We start from the raw sequence: 16023 nt of genomic DNA on the forward strand, positions 1-16023 counted from the left end.
CTCCTCCCCGAGAGGGCCAGGGTCTGTGAGCCGCACGAGCCGGAGGGCGGGGCAGAAGGGTGCGCTGTGCTCACCTGGTTAATCATGCACGTCTCCAGCTCCTCTTTGGAGAAACCCGTCTGACCCCTCTCCTTGTTCTGACAACACACAACAGACGAGATCTCAGAGACTCTCCGGGGAGGGAGGGCCTTCCCCGTTGTACGCAGACCCACGTTCTGTTGGGGTCCTTAGCGAGGGCTTTCTCCCGGCTGATACATATGCTGACTGGCCCCCCTCTGCACTATCAAGCGAGACTGTGCATTGAGCTTGCAGCAGCAGAAGGGGCGGAACACACAGGAGCGTCACTGTGCTGCCAGCAACGCCGGACAGCTGCTGAGATGGGGCACGTGATGCCAAGGAAAGCCGGTGCAGTGACATCGGGTAAGTCAGGTGTCCCCCCCCCACACCCCCGCAGGATGCTTGGGAAGCCCTGTCCAGGCAGTGGCCCTCTCCGGATTTTAGCTGTGGGCACTGCCGGTCAGGACTCCGGCATGGACAGGGGTGAGTGTGTGGCTGCAGACTGGGGAGCCTGTGTGTGCACGCGTGGGTGTGCACATGCGCGTGCAAATGCTAATGCCCCAAACCTCACCCGGTACCACATGAAGATTGTCTTAAAGGCATTTTCGTTGGAGCAGGAGCCGCAGGACATGGTGATAAGCTGGGACATCCCTTTGGGAGCCACCTGCAGGGAGAGAAACAGTTGTGGTCTTGGCTCCAGAGAGTCCCACTGGCCCTAGCTGGTGCTGAGGCTCTACAGGGGCCCCCACTGGGCACTGGGGCCTTGGGGGTGCTGGGAGGGATCCAGGAATGTCCCAAGCTTAGCAGGACTGGGAGAAAGGGAACAGGAAAGCCTGGAAGCTGGAGGGCAGGGAGGAAAAAGCCACAAAGAAAAGCCCAGACCATCCTGCCCAGTGCACCCGCCATCCCCTTAGATGCCCACATTTTACAAGTGGGAAGCTGAGGTTCAGAATGACTTTAATTGGGGCGCCTGGGTGGCTCAGTAGGTTAAGCCTCTGCCTTCGGCTCAGGTCATGATCTCAGGGTCCTGGCATCGAGCCCTGCATCAGGCTTTCTGCTCAGTGGGGAGCCTGCTTCCTCCTCTCTCTCTCCCTGCTTGTAATCTCTCTTACTCTGTGTCAAATAAATAAACAAAATCTTAAAAAAAAAAAAAAAAGAATGACTTTAATTGTTGTAACTATTAAAACTGAAATGTCGGGGAGGGGTGAATAATATGCAAAACTCTGAACAAATACTAATTACCCCTGCTTCCTTTTTCATGTACACGGGGATCCCTTTTTTTCTTTAAAAGGAAAATTGAAAATGCTCCTCATGAAAAAAACCAGCATAAGAGCAAGACTGAAGTAGACACACCCCATCCTCAAAGGGGGTGGCTCTCGATCTTCTCCTCCCGCTGCTGGTACCCCCTGAAAGAGATGGAACCGCCCCCCAGCGGGGCTGGAAGCCAGAGGCAGGTCCCAGCAGGGGTGGGCAGTACCCGAGAACTCACCGAGAGCAAGGACTCCCGCAGCTTCTCCACGAAGTTCTCTGGAGGAAGGATTCCAAGGGCAGGTCTATTGATGAATGTGCTCTGCAAAAAGGCAGGAGACAGCCAGTGACTTCTCAGCCCTGACCCTGCTCCCTGCTGACCAGAGACCAACTGAGAGCTTCTCACAGCGGGTGTGTTTGGATCGGTGTTCGCTAGGTGCTGGGAACAGCCCACTTCTGGAGAAATCCACTAGGATCACTCTAGGTGTAAAAAGATACCGTCATATTTCCTGGTTGTAATATTGCACTGTAGTTCTAGAAGATGCTACCATTGGGGGAAGCCAGGAGGAGGTACGCTGCATACTATTTTTTGCTAACTTCCTGTTAAATCACAATTTTACAATTTTAAAATTAACTATCGATCCCAGGGTCCTGGGATCGAGCCCCACATCGGGTTCTCTGCTAAGCGGGGAGCCTGCTTCCTCCTCTCTCTCTGCCTGTCTCTCTGCCTACTTGTGATCTCTGTCTGTCAAATAAATAAATAAAATCTTAAAAAATAAATAAATAAAATAAAATTAACTATCATTATGATTTTTAAAACCCACACATCATCATGGCTAAAAACCAGAGCGGAAACTAGCGAGTACTGGGCAAGGGTGCAGAGCCACTAGGACCCTCATTCACAGCTGGTGGGAATGTACCCGGGTGCAGCCACCTTCGGAGGCAGCGTGGCCCTTTCCTACAATGCTGGAAACACACGCACGCCGTCAACCGGCAGCTCCTCCTAGGTATTTCCCTAAGTGAAACGAAAGTGCTTGTTCGCACGAAGACCTGAGCGTACATGCATGTGCTGGGTGGCTCTTATGTTTATTTGCCCAAACCTGGAAAGGACCCACTCGTCCCTCGGCTGGGGTAGGGAAAGTCGAGCGATACCTGCACGCCATGGGAATCCACTCAGCCCTGGAAGGAACCATCTACCGACACGCGCCCTAACACGGAGGGACACGGAAGAGTCTCAAAGTGATGGTGCTGAGCGAGAGATCCCAGAATCAGGGAGGTACGCACTGCATGGTCCCCTCCACAGGACATTCTGGAAAAGGCAAAACCAGGGGGATACACAGCAGCACGCGGTGACCAGGGGCTGCGGAGGGACGGACTGCACATGGGCTGGGGAAGTATCTGGGCACCAAAGTGTCTTGTGTCTGGACTTTTAAATTCTCTTAAAACAGCTTCTGGCCCAAGGGATAGCTCCACACTCAGGGGGCTGCCTTCTTGAAGAGAACCAGCCCCTCCCTGCCAGATGGCTTCAAAACACAGGTGTGCCCACTAGCTGCCATGCAGCGGGGGTTGGAGGCACATGCCAGGACAAGGGTCCCAAATCTCCCCACAGGCTGGTCTGCAGAGACTTGCTTTAAAGTGAGGATAAAGGAGAGCATTCAATTCTGGAAAGATGCCGACCACGGGAGAAGTTTCAATCACGCAGGACGAGGCTGTGTGCTCGGATAGAGGAAACCTAGAGCCCTCTCTCCCCGGAAGGCCAGAGTGCCCTGGGCAGGGGGTGGGGAAGGGTCCAGGGAGCGCCTGCACAATGGGGAAACAGCAAGGTTGCCAGGACATGGATTTGGGTTTTAAAAAGGGATTGGGCTAAGTGCAACGTGGCGTCCTGGATGGGATCCTGGAAGCAAAAGAGGGACATTATTGGCGCGGGGGACTCTGAACGACGTCCACACTACATGATGTGCCCATGTTAATTTCTTCGTTCGATGTGGTGCCGCGGGGGGGGGGGAGGGAGGCGCTGGCACTGGGAGAACGCGGTGAAAGGCAGGTGAGAGCTGTCTCCACCTCGTCTGTACATCTGAAGCTAGTGTGCTGTCGCATCCCCTAGTTAAAAGCCGGGGGAATGACAGGGCCTGGGGACTCTCAGGTTCCTCTCTCAGACACCATCAGTGCCATAATCTCAGCGCGAATCCACATGGCACCATCGCTGGAGAGGGAGGCCTCCTGGTGGCCTCGGGATTCAGCCTGGACTGCCAGAAATAGGGGCAGATTCCGTTATTATTTTTTTTTCCTGTTATTTTTTCTGCTTTGTGACCACATGGGTGAGTCTAGCGGGGGATGTTAGCCCTCCTCACTGTAGTGCTGGGAAAACTGAGGACCAGAGGGGTCAAGCAACCTGCTGCAAATCACACAGACAGGAAGGGGCAGAAGCACGACTCAGATCAGGCTTCCATCCTTTGCCAGACACTGAAGGCAGACTTCACCCAAAAATGTTAATACAGGATACAAGTTTGTGTGGCGCAACCCAGAGACCTGGGCTGGCCTGTAATGCCCCTTGAAGGGCATTTTCTTTTAGCTCTGAGCTGTTCATGGGGCTCCTAAGAAATCAAGCACATGGTGAGATCAGGGTTGAGGCGAGCTTCCGTGGCTGGTAGTGGGGGGAGCGGCTCACGGAGGGGACAGCCGCGCTGGCTGGCAGCTTGACTGCCTATCTGGGACCAGGGAGGATGTGGGGGTGGTGTTCTTGTTCAACAAAGCGTGACATTAAGAACAGAAGATTATCTGGGACACTGGGTAGCAGAATCAAATGAGGATCGGTTTCTAGAACCTTGCCATCAGACTCAGCAGTCATAAAGTGCAGTGTGAACAGAATGGGCTTTGGTTTAGTGGCTGTGCAACCTGAGGCACAGGCTAAACCTCTCTGGTCTTCAGAGTCCTTATCCACCTTGGTGCCTGCAAGGGGCCAGTGAGACTGCTGAGCGTGCGATGCGGCAGCAGCTCAGTCGAGAGGACCGGTCAGGCAGACAGGCCCGGGGGTCACGGCGGAGGGATGTGTCTGTGCGGAGCAGCTCCCCACTCCCAGGTGCCGCTCCCATCGCTCAGTGCAATGACTGTGCACTGACCATGGCCATGGTGACGTGGAAGTTGGAACTGGAACCCAGAAAGTGGATCCAGGGGCCGTGGCTTTGTTTTCTGCCGCCACATGAAGTAATGATACTGGAATTTGAGGATGATGCGGTTAGGGTACAAAGGGGTGGATTGGCCCCTTCGTAGGACTTCAATGACCTGGTAAGAACCTGCCCTTGACGGGCAAAGGAGCATAGTCACCAGCTGAGTGCATCTCTAGCCAAGAACGTGAAGACCCAGCATGTCAGCCAGTGGCCCCCCCCCCCCGCCCTGGTGCCCCAGGTGTCCCCCCTGCTTCCCCACCCCAACTGAGCCAATGGCAGTTCCACTTATTCTAACACTGTGTTGGGGGCTCCTTTCACTTGGCGGAACCCAGACTTCTGCAGGGCAATGTCAGACTTCTGCAGGGCGTCCAGACGGACGCCGACCGGGACCTCACCAGCACCCAGAACAGCGCCCAGCACGCAGGAGGGATTTAATCAGTAACTGATGATTGAACAAAAGTCAAGAAATAAGGCTAAAGAAGCAGGAGTCAGACCACCAAGGGCTTTGCATCCGAAGTAGGGGAGCTGGGGTGCAACCCCAGAGGCAGGGGTTATGGGAAAGAGTTCAGTGCAGGGCACAGCCTGGAGGAGGTGAGCGTGGGCCTGCTGGGGTGGGGGGGGGGCTGGTGGAGAGGGGCTGCTGGGGACATGCGAGGCCAGGCCGGGGTTGGTCCTGACAGGGTGAGGGGTGAGAGGCCAGAAGTAGGCGGAAGGAAGGGAGGAAGAAGCCAAGTCTCCCGGGTTCCCCGCAGAGATGGGTGGGGGCAGGGCATCCCCTGGAATCACGTGTTTTCAGGGATGATTCTGCCTCCGGAGGCAGCTGACACCGCAAATGTGTGTGACATGTTTGTTGACACATTTTTTTCAGCACCAACTGCCGAGGCATCTGGGATCTGCACAACGTTTCGAAACAAAGCCAGGCTTTGAATGTAAACATCCCCACGGAGCCTCCCAAATGGGCTTTGCCAGGCACCTTCAGGGGCCGCCCATTTCTGCTCCAGGGGCCCCGGAGCTTGGCGACAAGCAGGGGTGGACGTGTCCCGGAGCCCCTGCCTGCGGGGCAGAGCCATCTCTAAGGGGGGACATGCACTTCCTTCCTGTTAGCTTCAATTCTGGGTTAAAAGAGACAAGACCTCAAGCCCAGGGAGTCGCTTCCCAAAGCACCTGCCCGCCCCTCCTCCTCGGCCTGGCTTAGATCTCTCTTTGGAAGTCACACTCCCCGTGTCACTGAGCAGAATGAAAGCCCTGCAGGGACACTGGGTGTGGGTGAGGATGTGGAGCAACCGGAACTCACACGCTGCTGTTGGGAGGGACGGGCCGGCAGGAGGGCCACGACAGCAGTGGCCGGCAGCAAGTCAAACATGCTCCAATGTTCCCGGCTTCTTCAGGGGGAACGATCCGGCGGCCCAGCAGCCGTAGGACGGCCCGTTCATTGCAGCGGACACACACGGGGGAAGGCGATAAAGCCCTGGACACGGCCGACCTGTGGCTACACACAAGGACCAACCCGCAGCCGGACTTGGAGGGAAACAAGTCAGGCCCAATAATGACACCCACTGCAAGACCCCACCTACGTGGCCGTACAGAGTGGAGAAGCGCACTTGTGTCCTAAGACAGGAGGGGACAGAGCCTGGCCGGGGGCATGCTGCGGGGGCAAATGCGAGTCACACGTTCTCAGCGGGGGTGGGAAACCTCCTCCCCAGGGCACGAGGAAAGCACAGATGTCTGCACGGTACAGGGGGGCCTATGGCAGGGGTATCGTAGGTGCTACCTTGGCCTCCAAGACGATGCCACACCCTCTTCCCGTCCCGCAGCGGGAAGGCATCATGCGGCAAAAGGGACTTTGCAGGTGCAATTAAGGTTCTGGATCTGCTTAGATAGGGAGAACGTTCTGGATTTTCCAGGCGGGCTAAATGCAACCACATGAGCCCTTTGTTAAGAGTGGAAATGGAAGGCAAGCAGAGAGAGGACTGGCCCGGCTATGGCCGGGTTGAGGACAGAAGGACTGCAGAAAGCCACAACCCGAAGGAGCAAAAGCACATCCCGCCCCCCAGCCTCCAGCTAAGAGCTGATGTCTGCTTTGCGAGGCCCTAGCTGAGCCCGCCAGATTCCAGGCTCATAAAATCTGTGCCACGATACACAGGTGTTGTGGTCAGCCTTGAAGCTGGTGGTAACTGGCCACAGCAGCAGTAGGCAACGTGGTGGCATTCTCACTGGACCACGGCGGGAACAATTAAGAAGATAATCTGGGGCACCTCTATCGTCCGGGGCCCACGCGGCAGTGTCTGTGGCACATTTGGTTCTCACAGCCGAAGACAGGGACACTCCTGCCATGGAGCAGGGGAGGCCGGCAGCATCTCTGAACGTCCTACGGTGCCCAGGACAGCTTCCCCGCAGAGAAGTGCCTCTCCAGCCAGCACCGGTGCTGAGACTGACATCCGGCCTGCGCGGTCCCTAAGTCTGCACGCTGCCAGGTCCCTGCGGCTGGGCGCTGGCCACCTGTCCTCTTTCACTCCTCGTCCCCATAGCTGCTCTCCCTCCCACCCCCTTCTCCCTGCGGGGGCCCTGGCGGCACCTGCTTCTCTTTCAGTCACTGCCCTGCAAGGCTTCCCTGACCCACAGCCCCCTCGATCCCCGAAAAGCCCAGACCCTGTGGATTTTTTCCCCAGCATCTCCTCCAGCTGTGCAACCCTAGACAAATACTTAACCTCTCTGGGCCTCAGTGTCCTCATCTGTAGGATGGGGATGACAGCGGGCCCTGCCTCATAGACTTGTCAACACTGCAGCTGTGAAGTGCTGAACGCAGTGTTTGGCACACATTTCACACTCGAGAAATGTCGACCACTATGGCCAGCATCATTGTTTCGTGCCGACACGGTACTGTTTGCCTTGTTCTGTAGCACTGAATATGGATGCAATCCAATGCTATGTGGGAGCGGGGCTCTGTGGTTTCGCTCGCCAAGGCATTCCAGGTGCCTAGCGTACAATAAATATTTGTGGAATGAATGAATGAATGAAGGATGAATGAATGAATGGGCTGTTTCCAAAGGAAGGCTGCCCAGGGACACTCAGGATCATCACGAACACCGCATCACCGGGGACTCACCGCGTTTTGAGGTTGTTGGATCAGCTTCAGGAGAGCAGGGTGGCTGTAGCCTGGGGAGAGAGGGCACAGTTAGAGTCCTGGTTAGAGGGCTGCAGGGTGCCCAGGGTCCCCCCACCTCAGAGCCACCCCCACTTCCTTTCCAACCTGCCACTCCCTTCACAAGGGGCCTTGTTGTCCCTGGCAGACAAGATCCATTCCTGGGGCCCAGCCAGATCTCGGGGCTCAGGATCACTTGGGCTGCTGCCAGAGATCTTTCCAAATTCTCTAGCTGATCCCGAGGCTCGGGTCTGAGCCCTCCTGGGCTAGTCACACAGATGGGACAATGAATGCGAGGTGAAGGCCCACGTCAGGACCAGGGCTGGGAGTGGTCCCCCAGGCCAGTGTGACAAACTGCAGACGCGGCGCTCACCTCCCTCCCCGGGGCCACTGGGGTCCAGTCACAACACACGTTTGCTCAGGGACTGAGCAGGCGAATGGTGCGGCCCGCACCTCCTGACCCACACCCCCTGCTCCTTCATGCAGGCTGTGCCCCAGAGTTTCACTGCATCGACTGTCCAAGCTGAGCCTGAGGTTGCAGGATAGGGACTAGGTACCCTTGGACTCAGCAACTGGTCTTCTATGAATTCACCCTACCCACGCGTACAATGAGCAATGCACACGCATTTAACTGTGACGCCCTGGTGTCTCCTGGCTTGAAAGCAAACCGACACCCATCAGGGTCCATAATGAACAGAAAGTCCCCTGTACACAGCATATGCTCAGGCACGGGGGTCTTTTATCACAGAGGACGGAGGATGCCACACAGAACCCGGAGCCAGAGTGTCCCGGGTTCGAGGCCTGTACTTCTGGTTTCTGTTCATCGTTCCCAATCCTGGCAATGGCTCCCATGGGAAGGCCAAGTCTGTGGGGGCCACAGAGGTCAGAAGACCAGATAGGAAGCCCCTCCGAGGCAGTGGCCAAGTGCTGCCCTCAGTAGAGAGTAGCTGAACGAATGAATGACGTGGAGATCCAGCGACATAGGCGGGAGCCCAGCACTGCTGCCGGAGAGAGAAACCAGCCGGTGGATCTCGGTGTAGGAAACAGACCCTGGAAGGAAATTACTGGTCTCCGACTATCAGAATTTTTACCACGCATACCTTGTCTATTTTTGTTAAGACAATTCATTTTTAGTTTAAATGCACTTTAAAAAAAATTTTTTTTTAAGATTTTTTTTTTTTTTAAGTAATCTCTACACCCAATGTGGGGCTTGGACCTACAACCCTGAGATCGAGGGTCCCATGCTCCACAGGCTGAGCCAGCCAGGAGCCGTTAAATGCACTCACTTGGAAAGGAGACTTGCACCACTGTAGTGAGAGGTCCGCCTAAGGCTCAGGACCTGGGGCCCGCTCGGCTCTGCGGGAGGCTAGCAAGTTCAGAAGGGTGGTGAGGCCCTGGTGCCACCCTGGGGAGACGTCCTCCTCTGCAGCATCAAAGAGTGAACGGACCTGAAGAGCCTGGTGGTTTCCCCGCCTGCTTGGAGGAGGGTGGGCTGGTGTGTGTCTGTGTGTTGGGGGGTGGTGATATGGGGGCCCAAGGGGACAGAGCTGTGAGCAACCTCCCCGCCCTCTCACAGGCCACCTACTTGCAGGCATGTTGGGCCCAAGGCTGCAGGGTGGCCCTTACTCAAGGAAGAAGTACTTTGTGGGGTTTTTCCAACTGCATTTTAGCCAGAGGTCTTTCGGCTCTGGTTCTTTATCACGCTGCCTGGGTGTTTATGACTTTGCCGCCTCAGTAGATAAGCCAGTTCAGGAAAATCTTATTAAACCACAGATGTGGCTTGTCTCATCGACTTCAGAGCGAGAGACGAGAGCAAAACTGGTCCCTCTGATCGGAGAAATCCACGCCTGGGCTTTTAACGCTGTGGGACTCTGCCCTGCAGGCCAGGGCAGGACCGGGCAGCCGTCTGTGAGGCTGCCGTCACACCAGTAAGCTTAGGAGGCAGAGGGCCTTTGCTTCAAATCCTTGGACTCCCTGGACATGTGGGACAAACTCTGTGACGTTTTGAAACCCGGCCCCCGCGGGTAAGCTGGAGGTGACGTTGTAAGACCGGCAGTTACAGGACCGTGGTGGAGGTCTAATGGGATAGTGCGGAAGGTGTGTAATATGCCAGGCCTGTGGCAAATTCTCAGCAGTTACCAGTTAGAAAAAGTCATCTCAAAGACTACAGATAGGGGAGAAAAGGCTCCCAGAGAAGACCTTTCAGAACTCCCTGTGCTTTCCCAACTTCTGCTGGCCTGATCCCCCACGCCCCCCACATACTGGTTGGCTGGCTGGGGATGAGAACTGAGCGAGGCCCAGCGGGGCTGGAGGCAGGAGAATGGGGAGTTAGCTGGGAAGAGAAGGGCCTGCGGCCTCTGGTGGTTACACGGTAGAGGGAGAATTTGACCCTAAGAACTCCAGACCGGGCCCTTTCACTCCCATCCAGAATGTGGACGGCGTTGTGTAAATCAAAGAACCCGAAATGCCTTCAGAGGCCAGTGTGTCTGAATGACGGGCTTCCCAAAAGGAATGAGTCACCTTACTGTCTAATTGCATCTTAATGGGAAATAAATAGGGACTGGCATCGTGCACAAAGGGACAGGCTTCACTAGACGAGATGCTGAGCCCACAGACCACTGAGTGCAGCAGTGACCTGCATGTCTGAGCCAGCCTTACCCATCCCACTGTCCTCCGCGACCTCCTCCAGCAGTGAGCCCCGCTCTGTCTGTCCTGGAGGTAAGCATGGTGAGGCACACGCTACTGGTGACCCCACTGCTCACCCTGACTGGGCAGGCCACCCCTCTCCCAGCTGCCTGCCTGTGGGGGGCCGGTAACAGCTTCAGTCATCTCTTTCTCTAGAAAACTGCCCTGGTCCTTTGCCCAAGAGATGAGCCAAGTCCTTCCTGCTGGCAACTGAGTGGCACTGGTGTCCAAAAAGGCCAGCTTCTTTGATGCTGTCAGGGACTAACTCTGGGGTGCAAGCCATACCCCAGAGCCCCCTGTGGGATCAGGCTATGGCTAGTCTCTGGCTGAAACCTCATCCTTCTTAGCCTTTCCCTCTCCTCCCTGTCTCCTGAGAGTGTGCCCGTGAAAAGCAACTTGCACAGAACCCCTGCCTCAGGCTCTTCTATGAAACCTAACCTAAGGCAGCTGACATTAAAGGCTAGGGTCCTACAGACCTAAGCCCACGTTTTGGCCATGCTTCTTCTGCAAGCCATGTCACCTCTCTGAGCTTTGCTTATCTATCTACAAAATGGGGGTGCTCATACCTACTCACCCTGTGGGGTTTCAAGGAAGAGTCGATGAGAGAAGAAAAGATACAAAAAGTTCCTATAACAGAACTCCTACTAATTACTTGCTGCTTTTTTCTGCCCTTAAGGGAAGTGTCTGGCGGCACACAGGCATGTGTACCGGAAGGAGTATTAAAGTCTGGATCACCATGACTAACAGAGAGAGGAGGTCCCACATATGAGGGCAGATTTCCCAGCTCTTACCTATGGGGACAGAGGAAATCTGGGAGTACAGGTCCAGCATCCGGTTGCCATCCACATCGACCAGGTAATTGCCTCGGCTCTCCTCATAATTGCAGAAAAAGTGCACAGCCTCTGCATTCTTGGGGAAAGCAGAGACTGATTCAGGGTCACTACAATCTCCTAGATTCTCCATCTTTCGGGGTGAACTTGAACTGGAGAAGTAAACCATGTCCTGCCCATTCGATGGTCACACAGAGGGTATCTGTAGGTGCTTACATGTATGGCTTGCTCTATAGCAGTTTACTAAGCTGTAAATTTGTACTTTATGAATTTTTCTGTATGTATTTTATATATTACAAACAACAAAAGGTTCAGAAATAAATCTGAAGAAGATTCTGATGTTAAGACGGTGGTAAGCCTTAGAGGAACCATGACGAAAACTAAAAAATGTGTAGTAATTATGAAAGAAATGAAAGTGGCCCACTAAAAGATACCCACTTAAAGCAATATATATATGTGTGTGTGTGTGTGTGTGTGTGTGTATACATATATATATATATATATGAGACAAGGATATATATATATAGAGAGAGAGAGAGAGAACAAGGAGTAAAATGGAAGATATAAGACTATCAATAACAAGATTAACTGTGCATTAAACAACCCAAACAAAAAATCAGAAACTATCAGACTGGATAAAAAGATGCTGTCTCTGTGAGACATATTTTCAGTTCAAGGATACAAAGAGGTTGTAGGTAAAAGAATGGAAGAAGATACATGATTCTTAACAATCCTAAGAACACTGAAATGCTTTATATTAATCAGGCAAAATCAACTGCAAAACAAAAAATGTTTCTAGAGGTGAAGTCCAGTAAAAAGATACAATTACAAACATGTAAGCACCTGATAACAGAGCCCCAAAGTATATAAAGCAAAAATGGGCATAACTGAAGAAAAATATAAGAGAAGAGCTACAACTCTAATAGTGGCTTTCAATAGTGGATAGAAATACCGGGTAGAAGATTAACAAGTTAAGACTTGAACAATGCTCCAAAGCAACAGATCCCACAAACGCTTACGAAACGCTCTACCCCACAGTGGTAGAGCACAAATTCTCCTTAAATGCGTGTGGAACATTTCCCAGGACAGACCACACAGAAGCCTCAGTAAAACTGAAAAGGACTGAAATCACGCAAAGTATGTTTCCCATCCCCAAAAGAATGAAACTGGGAATCAGTAACAGAAAGAAATTTGGGGAGTTCCCCAAAATGTGGAAACTAAATACCACATAAATAACAAAAAAGTCAAAAAAGGAAATCATAAGGGGAATTTGGGGGAGGGGGGTAGGTTTAGAACTAAGACATTTGTTTGTTTGTTTGTTTGTTTGTTTGTTTTTTAAGAGATGGCGCCGCCTAATGGTTGCGTCCCTCAGTGAAGTTGTAACGGAGGAGGAGTGCAGGGAATGCTTGCTCAAGCTCACTTACCTGAATTATATTCAGCTGTTTCATTAACTCCTGCAGGCAAGAAGAGCAAAAGCGTTACGGCAGGGGACACACTCTTGCCAAAGAAGCTTCAAGTCCTGGGGCTTCCCCCCACCCTTGTGCCAATAACTTCATTAGTTAATTAGTTAGCAATATTATAATTATTTAAAAATTGCTTCATACCAATGGTTGGCAGAAACTGTTCCTGCCAGTTATATTACCAGTGCAACAGAGATTCAGAAACTTGGGAGGGTAACAATAAAGTAAAATAAAATATTCAACAAAAATGTTTAAGCTAAAGGTGTTTATGTAATAGTGCTCGTAAAAGCGTAGGTTCCTTTGTCTTAAAGTAGGGTCCACAGCCAGTGACCTTGAGATCAAGTCCTGAGCTGAGCTCAAGAGTCAAACGCTTAAGGGACTGAGCCACAGGCGCCCTGGTTCCCTTTCCACTAGGAAAAAGAGGCTTTAACACCCTGTTCGAGAAAATAAAAATCAACTGAAAACATAAACTTGCACATCAAAGAACCATGTGTCATTATAATGGGAACACTCCAAAAACCACCTGTCCAAGTCTACACAGAAACTGGGAATTATAAATTGTGAACTGGGAACTAGTTGCTTTACTACTACACGGATTAAATCTCTAAAAATAATCCAACGTAGAATCAACTTCAGCAACTAGTGTCATGAAATTATATATTTCCACATAACAATAGAAACTAATATTAATTACAAGGATATAAAAAAATCATCCCAGGTACTTCGCCGCTGTGAAATGAGAATCCACCCCGCCCCCCTGAAATGGGTAATATGCAGGTTGGGGAGCATCTTTGAGGGGAGGCGCGACCCTCCCTCCTCAGACTCATCTTGTGCCTCTTCCGTCTCACACGGTAACATCTACCCCAGGGATTCGGAGCCACCCAGCGTGTCTCGTATGCCATGTCCTGTCATCCTGCATGCCTCTCCACATTCCACTGCCCTCGTCTACAACGGAAGAACACACTCCTTTGGTGAACTCATCCTTTTTATCCTTCAAGGTCAAGATCAAGGGCCTTTGCTGTCCCTGCTCTGTGCCATCTAGCACTGCCATGTTCTTCCACCTTGGCTGGATGTTCTGCCCCAGACCTTTACTCTGGACTCAAAGCAAGCCATTTGACTTCCTCTGGCCAAGAGGATGAGGTAGGAGTGATGGTCAACCAACGTGGGGCCTAGATCTTAAAGAGACCCATTACGCGCTCTCCTCTGCCATTGCCATGAGGACAAGCCCACCCAGCTTGCCGGAGGATAAGAGAGACACATGGAGCAGAGCCAAGTCACCGCAGTGACATAGGCAAGCTCAGCTTAGATCAACCAGTGGCCAGTGATCTCCCAGGCATGTAGATGGGCTCAGCAGAGCAGCCTAGCTAACTCCCACTTAACCCCAGATGCATAAGCCATCTGTATGCTACTGGGACCCTGTGATTGTGACACAGCATTACTGTGACAACAGACAACGGATACATCTCCTCTGAGAAGGCCTCTTTCACTTGTTATGGCCGGATGGGCTAGTTAATGACCCAGATCTCTAGCGGTGAACTCTCTGAAAGCAGCTAAAGACGCAGGTCTCCAAGCGTCACTGTGTTCTTGCCTCATGGACGCCTTTCGTTCCATTCTTAAGAACACCACTCAAGTGTGCTCAACTCACCCGAGAGCGCGGCCCAGGGACTTCAGTCTTCATCAGGGGCCCATCATAATCAAATTCGACGTCAACTTTGGCCGCAGCCTGACTGATGTGTCTGGAGCCTGCAGTAAACAGAGATGATGAAAATCCCTGGTAACTATAGGTATAATGAGAATTCTGCCCTAACAGGTGCCCAAAGTCCCCAACAGACACAGGGCCAGGACCTCCACCCCATCCTAGCCAGGCCACCCCTGAATACGGAGTCTGGCCAGACCTGGGCGCCACAAAAACACTGCAGACTCCAACAGATGGGAAAGCCCAGTGCTAGTGAGGTGGTAGGCAAACAGGTGTGCTCCTGTTCTGCTGGTGCGAGTATCAGCTAATGATGCCTTTCTATTCCTTTCTACTAAGCAATCTCATTTCAGGATTCATCCTAAGAAAATAATGGGACAGTATACAAAAATACAGGTTACAAATATTTGTAATAATACTATCTTTCTACAAGAAAACAACCTAACTTTCCAACAACGGAGAGCAGCTAAACACAGTATGACACAGTCCACCATTTCATGGAAATTTCTTTTTTTTGTTTTTTGAGAGAGAGGGCACAAGTGGGGAGGGGCAGAGAGAGAGGGAGAGAATCTTACACAGGCTCCACGCCCAGCACAGAGCCTGATGTGGGGCTCTATCTTATGACCCTGGGATTATGACCTGAGTTGAAATCAAGAGTTGGGCACTTAACCAACGGAGCCACCCAGGCACCCCTGGAGATTTTGAATTTTTATGGACATGGAAAAATGGACATGGTATTACTGTGTGAAAGGTCAGAGTATAAAAATTATCCAAATTTTGCCAAAATTTAATTTATAGCCAAACTTATATCCAAATGTCTATATAGACCAGAGTTACTCAGCCCTTAGCACTACTGGCATTTTGGGCCAGATAATTCTGTTGTGGGGCCATCCTGGAGGCACTGGAGGGTGGTTAGCGGAGCCCCTGGTCCCACCCACCAGATGCCAGGAGCACCCCCCCTGGGGTTGTGCCCCTGCTTGGAACACTCAGAAATCACAGAGGAGGGAACAACCAGACGTCTAAATTCAGGTGGTCCCTGGGGTGCCTGGGTGGCTCAGTCAGTTAAGCATCTGCCTTCAGCTCGAGTCAGGATCCTGGGGTCCTGGGATCACATCCCATGTCAGACTCCCTGCTCAGCAGGGAGTCTGCTTCTCCCCCTGCCCCCTCCTCCCGCTCTCTCTATCAAATAAATAAAATCTTAAAAAAACAAAACAAAACCAAAAAACAACTCTTTTAATTTTCAGGTGGTCCCCACTTACACATGTTTTTTGCTTAAAAATCAAATAAACAAACTTTGGGGCACAAGTCATTTGATTGAGCTCCATTTCACATTTTTGCATAATAATCAATGTATAGAGGGGAGTTCCCAGGCTAGACCCACAAGGCTCAGCATGTGCTGAGATAAAGGCAGCCTCAACCCCAGATCTTGGTCCCTGACTGAAAGAGAGTTGTGGTGAACGCAAGGGGAGTGTGGCCCAGAAATCCCTTTAATGTCCCTCCTCATCTTTGATCTGCCTGGCACAAAAGTGGTGTCTGGGAAATGTTAGTTCCTCTTACGTGAGTTGTATCATACTAGGGAATTACTGGACACTTTGTGTAAATCATATACATGATTTCACTTCTCCTTGTGCAAGCTTGAGGGGTACGGTATTGCTTTTATTTTATAGGAGAGAAAACCCAAACTCAGAGAAGCAAAGAATGCACTAGGCTCTGTTCTTCCCTCCCTCTCTCTGTCTCACAC

At 52.0% G+C, this 16023-nt stretch overlaps 1 protein-coding gene across 2 annotated transcripts in view; it reads right to left on the reverse strand.

Moving 5' to 3' along the window:
* The window catches only part of ABAT (4-aminobutyrate aminotransferase), an 80042-nt gene that overhangs the window by 11284 nt on the left and 52735 nt on the right, over window positions 1-16023 (reverse strand). For both annotated transcript variants that reach the window (XM_059415341.1, XM_059415342.1), the window contains 7 exons: window positions 14235-14332; window positions 12554-12583; window positions 11091-11208; window positions 7579-7628; window positions 1547-1627; window positions 629-721; window positions 75-137 (listed from right to left, as the gene is read on the reverse strand). In XM_059415341.1, the coding sequence (XP_059271324.1) occupies window positions 75-137; window positions 629-721; window positions 1547-1627; window positions 7579-7628; window positions 11091-11208; window positions 12554-12583; window positions 14235-14332 (533 nt within the window). The remainder of the gene's footprint in view (window positions 1-74; window positions 138-628; window positions 722-1546; window positions 1628-7578; window positions 7629-11090; window positions 11209-12553; window positions 12584-14234; window positions 14333-16023) is intronic.

The sequence above is a fragment of the Mustela nigripes genome, chromosome 11, assembly GCF_022355385.1.
Source record: "Mustela nigripes isolate SB6536 chromosome 11, MUSNIG.SB6536, whole genome shotgun sequence".
Taxonomy (NCBI): domain Eukaryota; kingdom Metazoa; phylum Chordata; class Mammalia; order Carnivora; family Mustelidae; genus Mustela; species Mustela nigripes.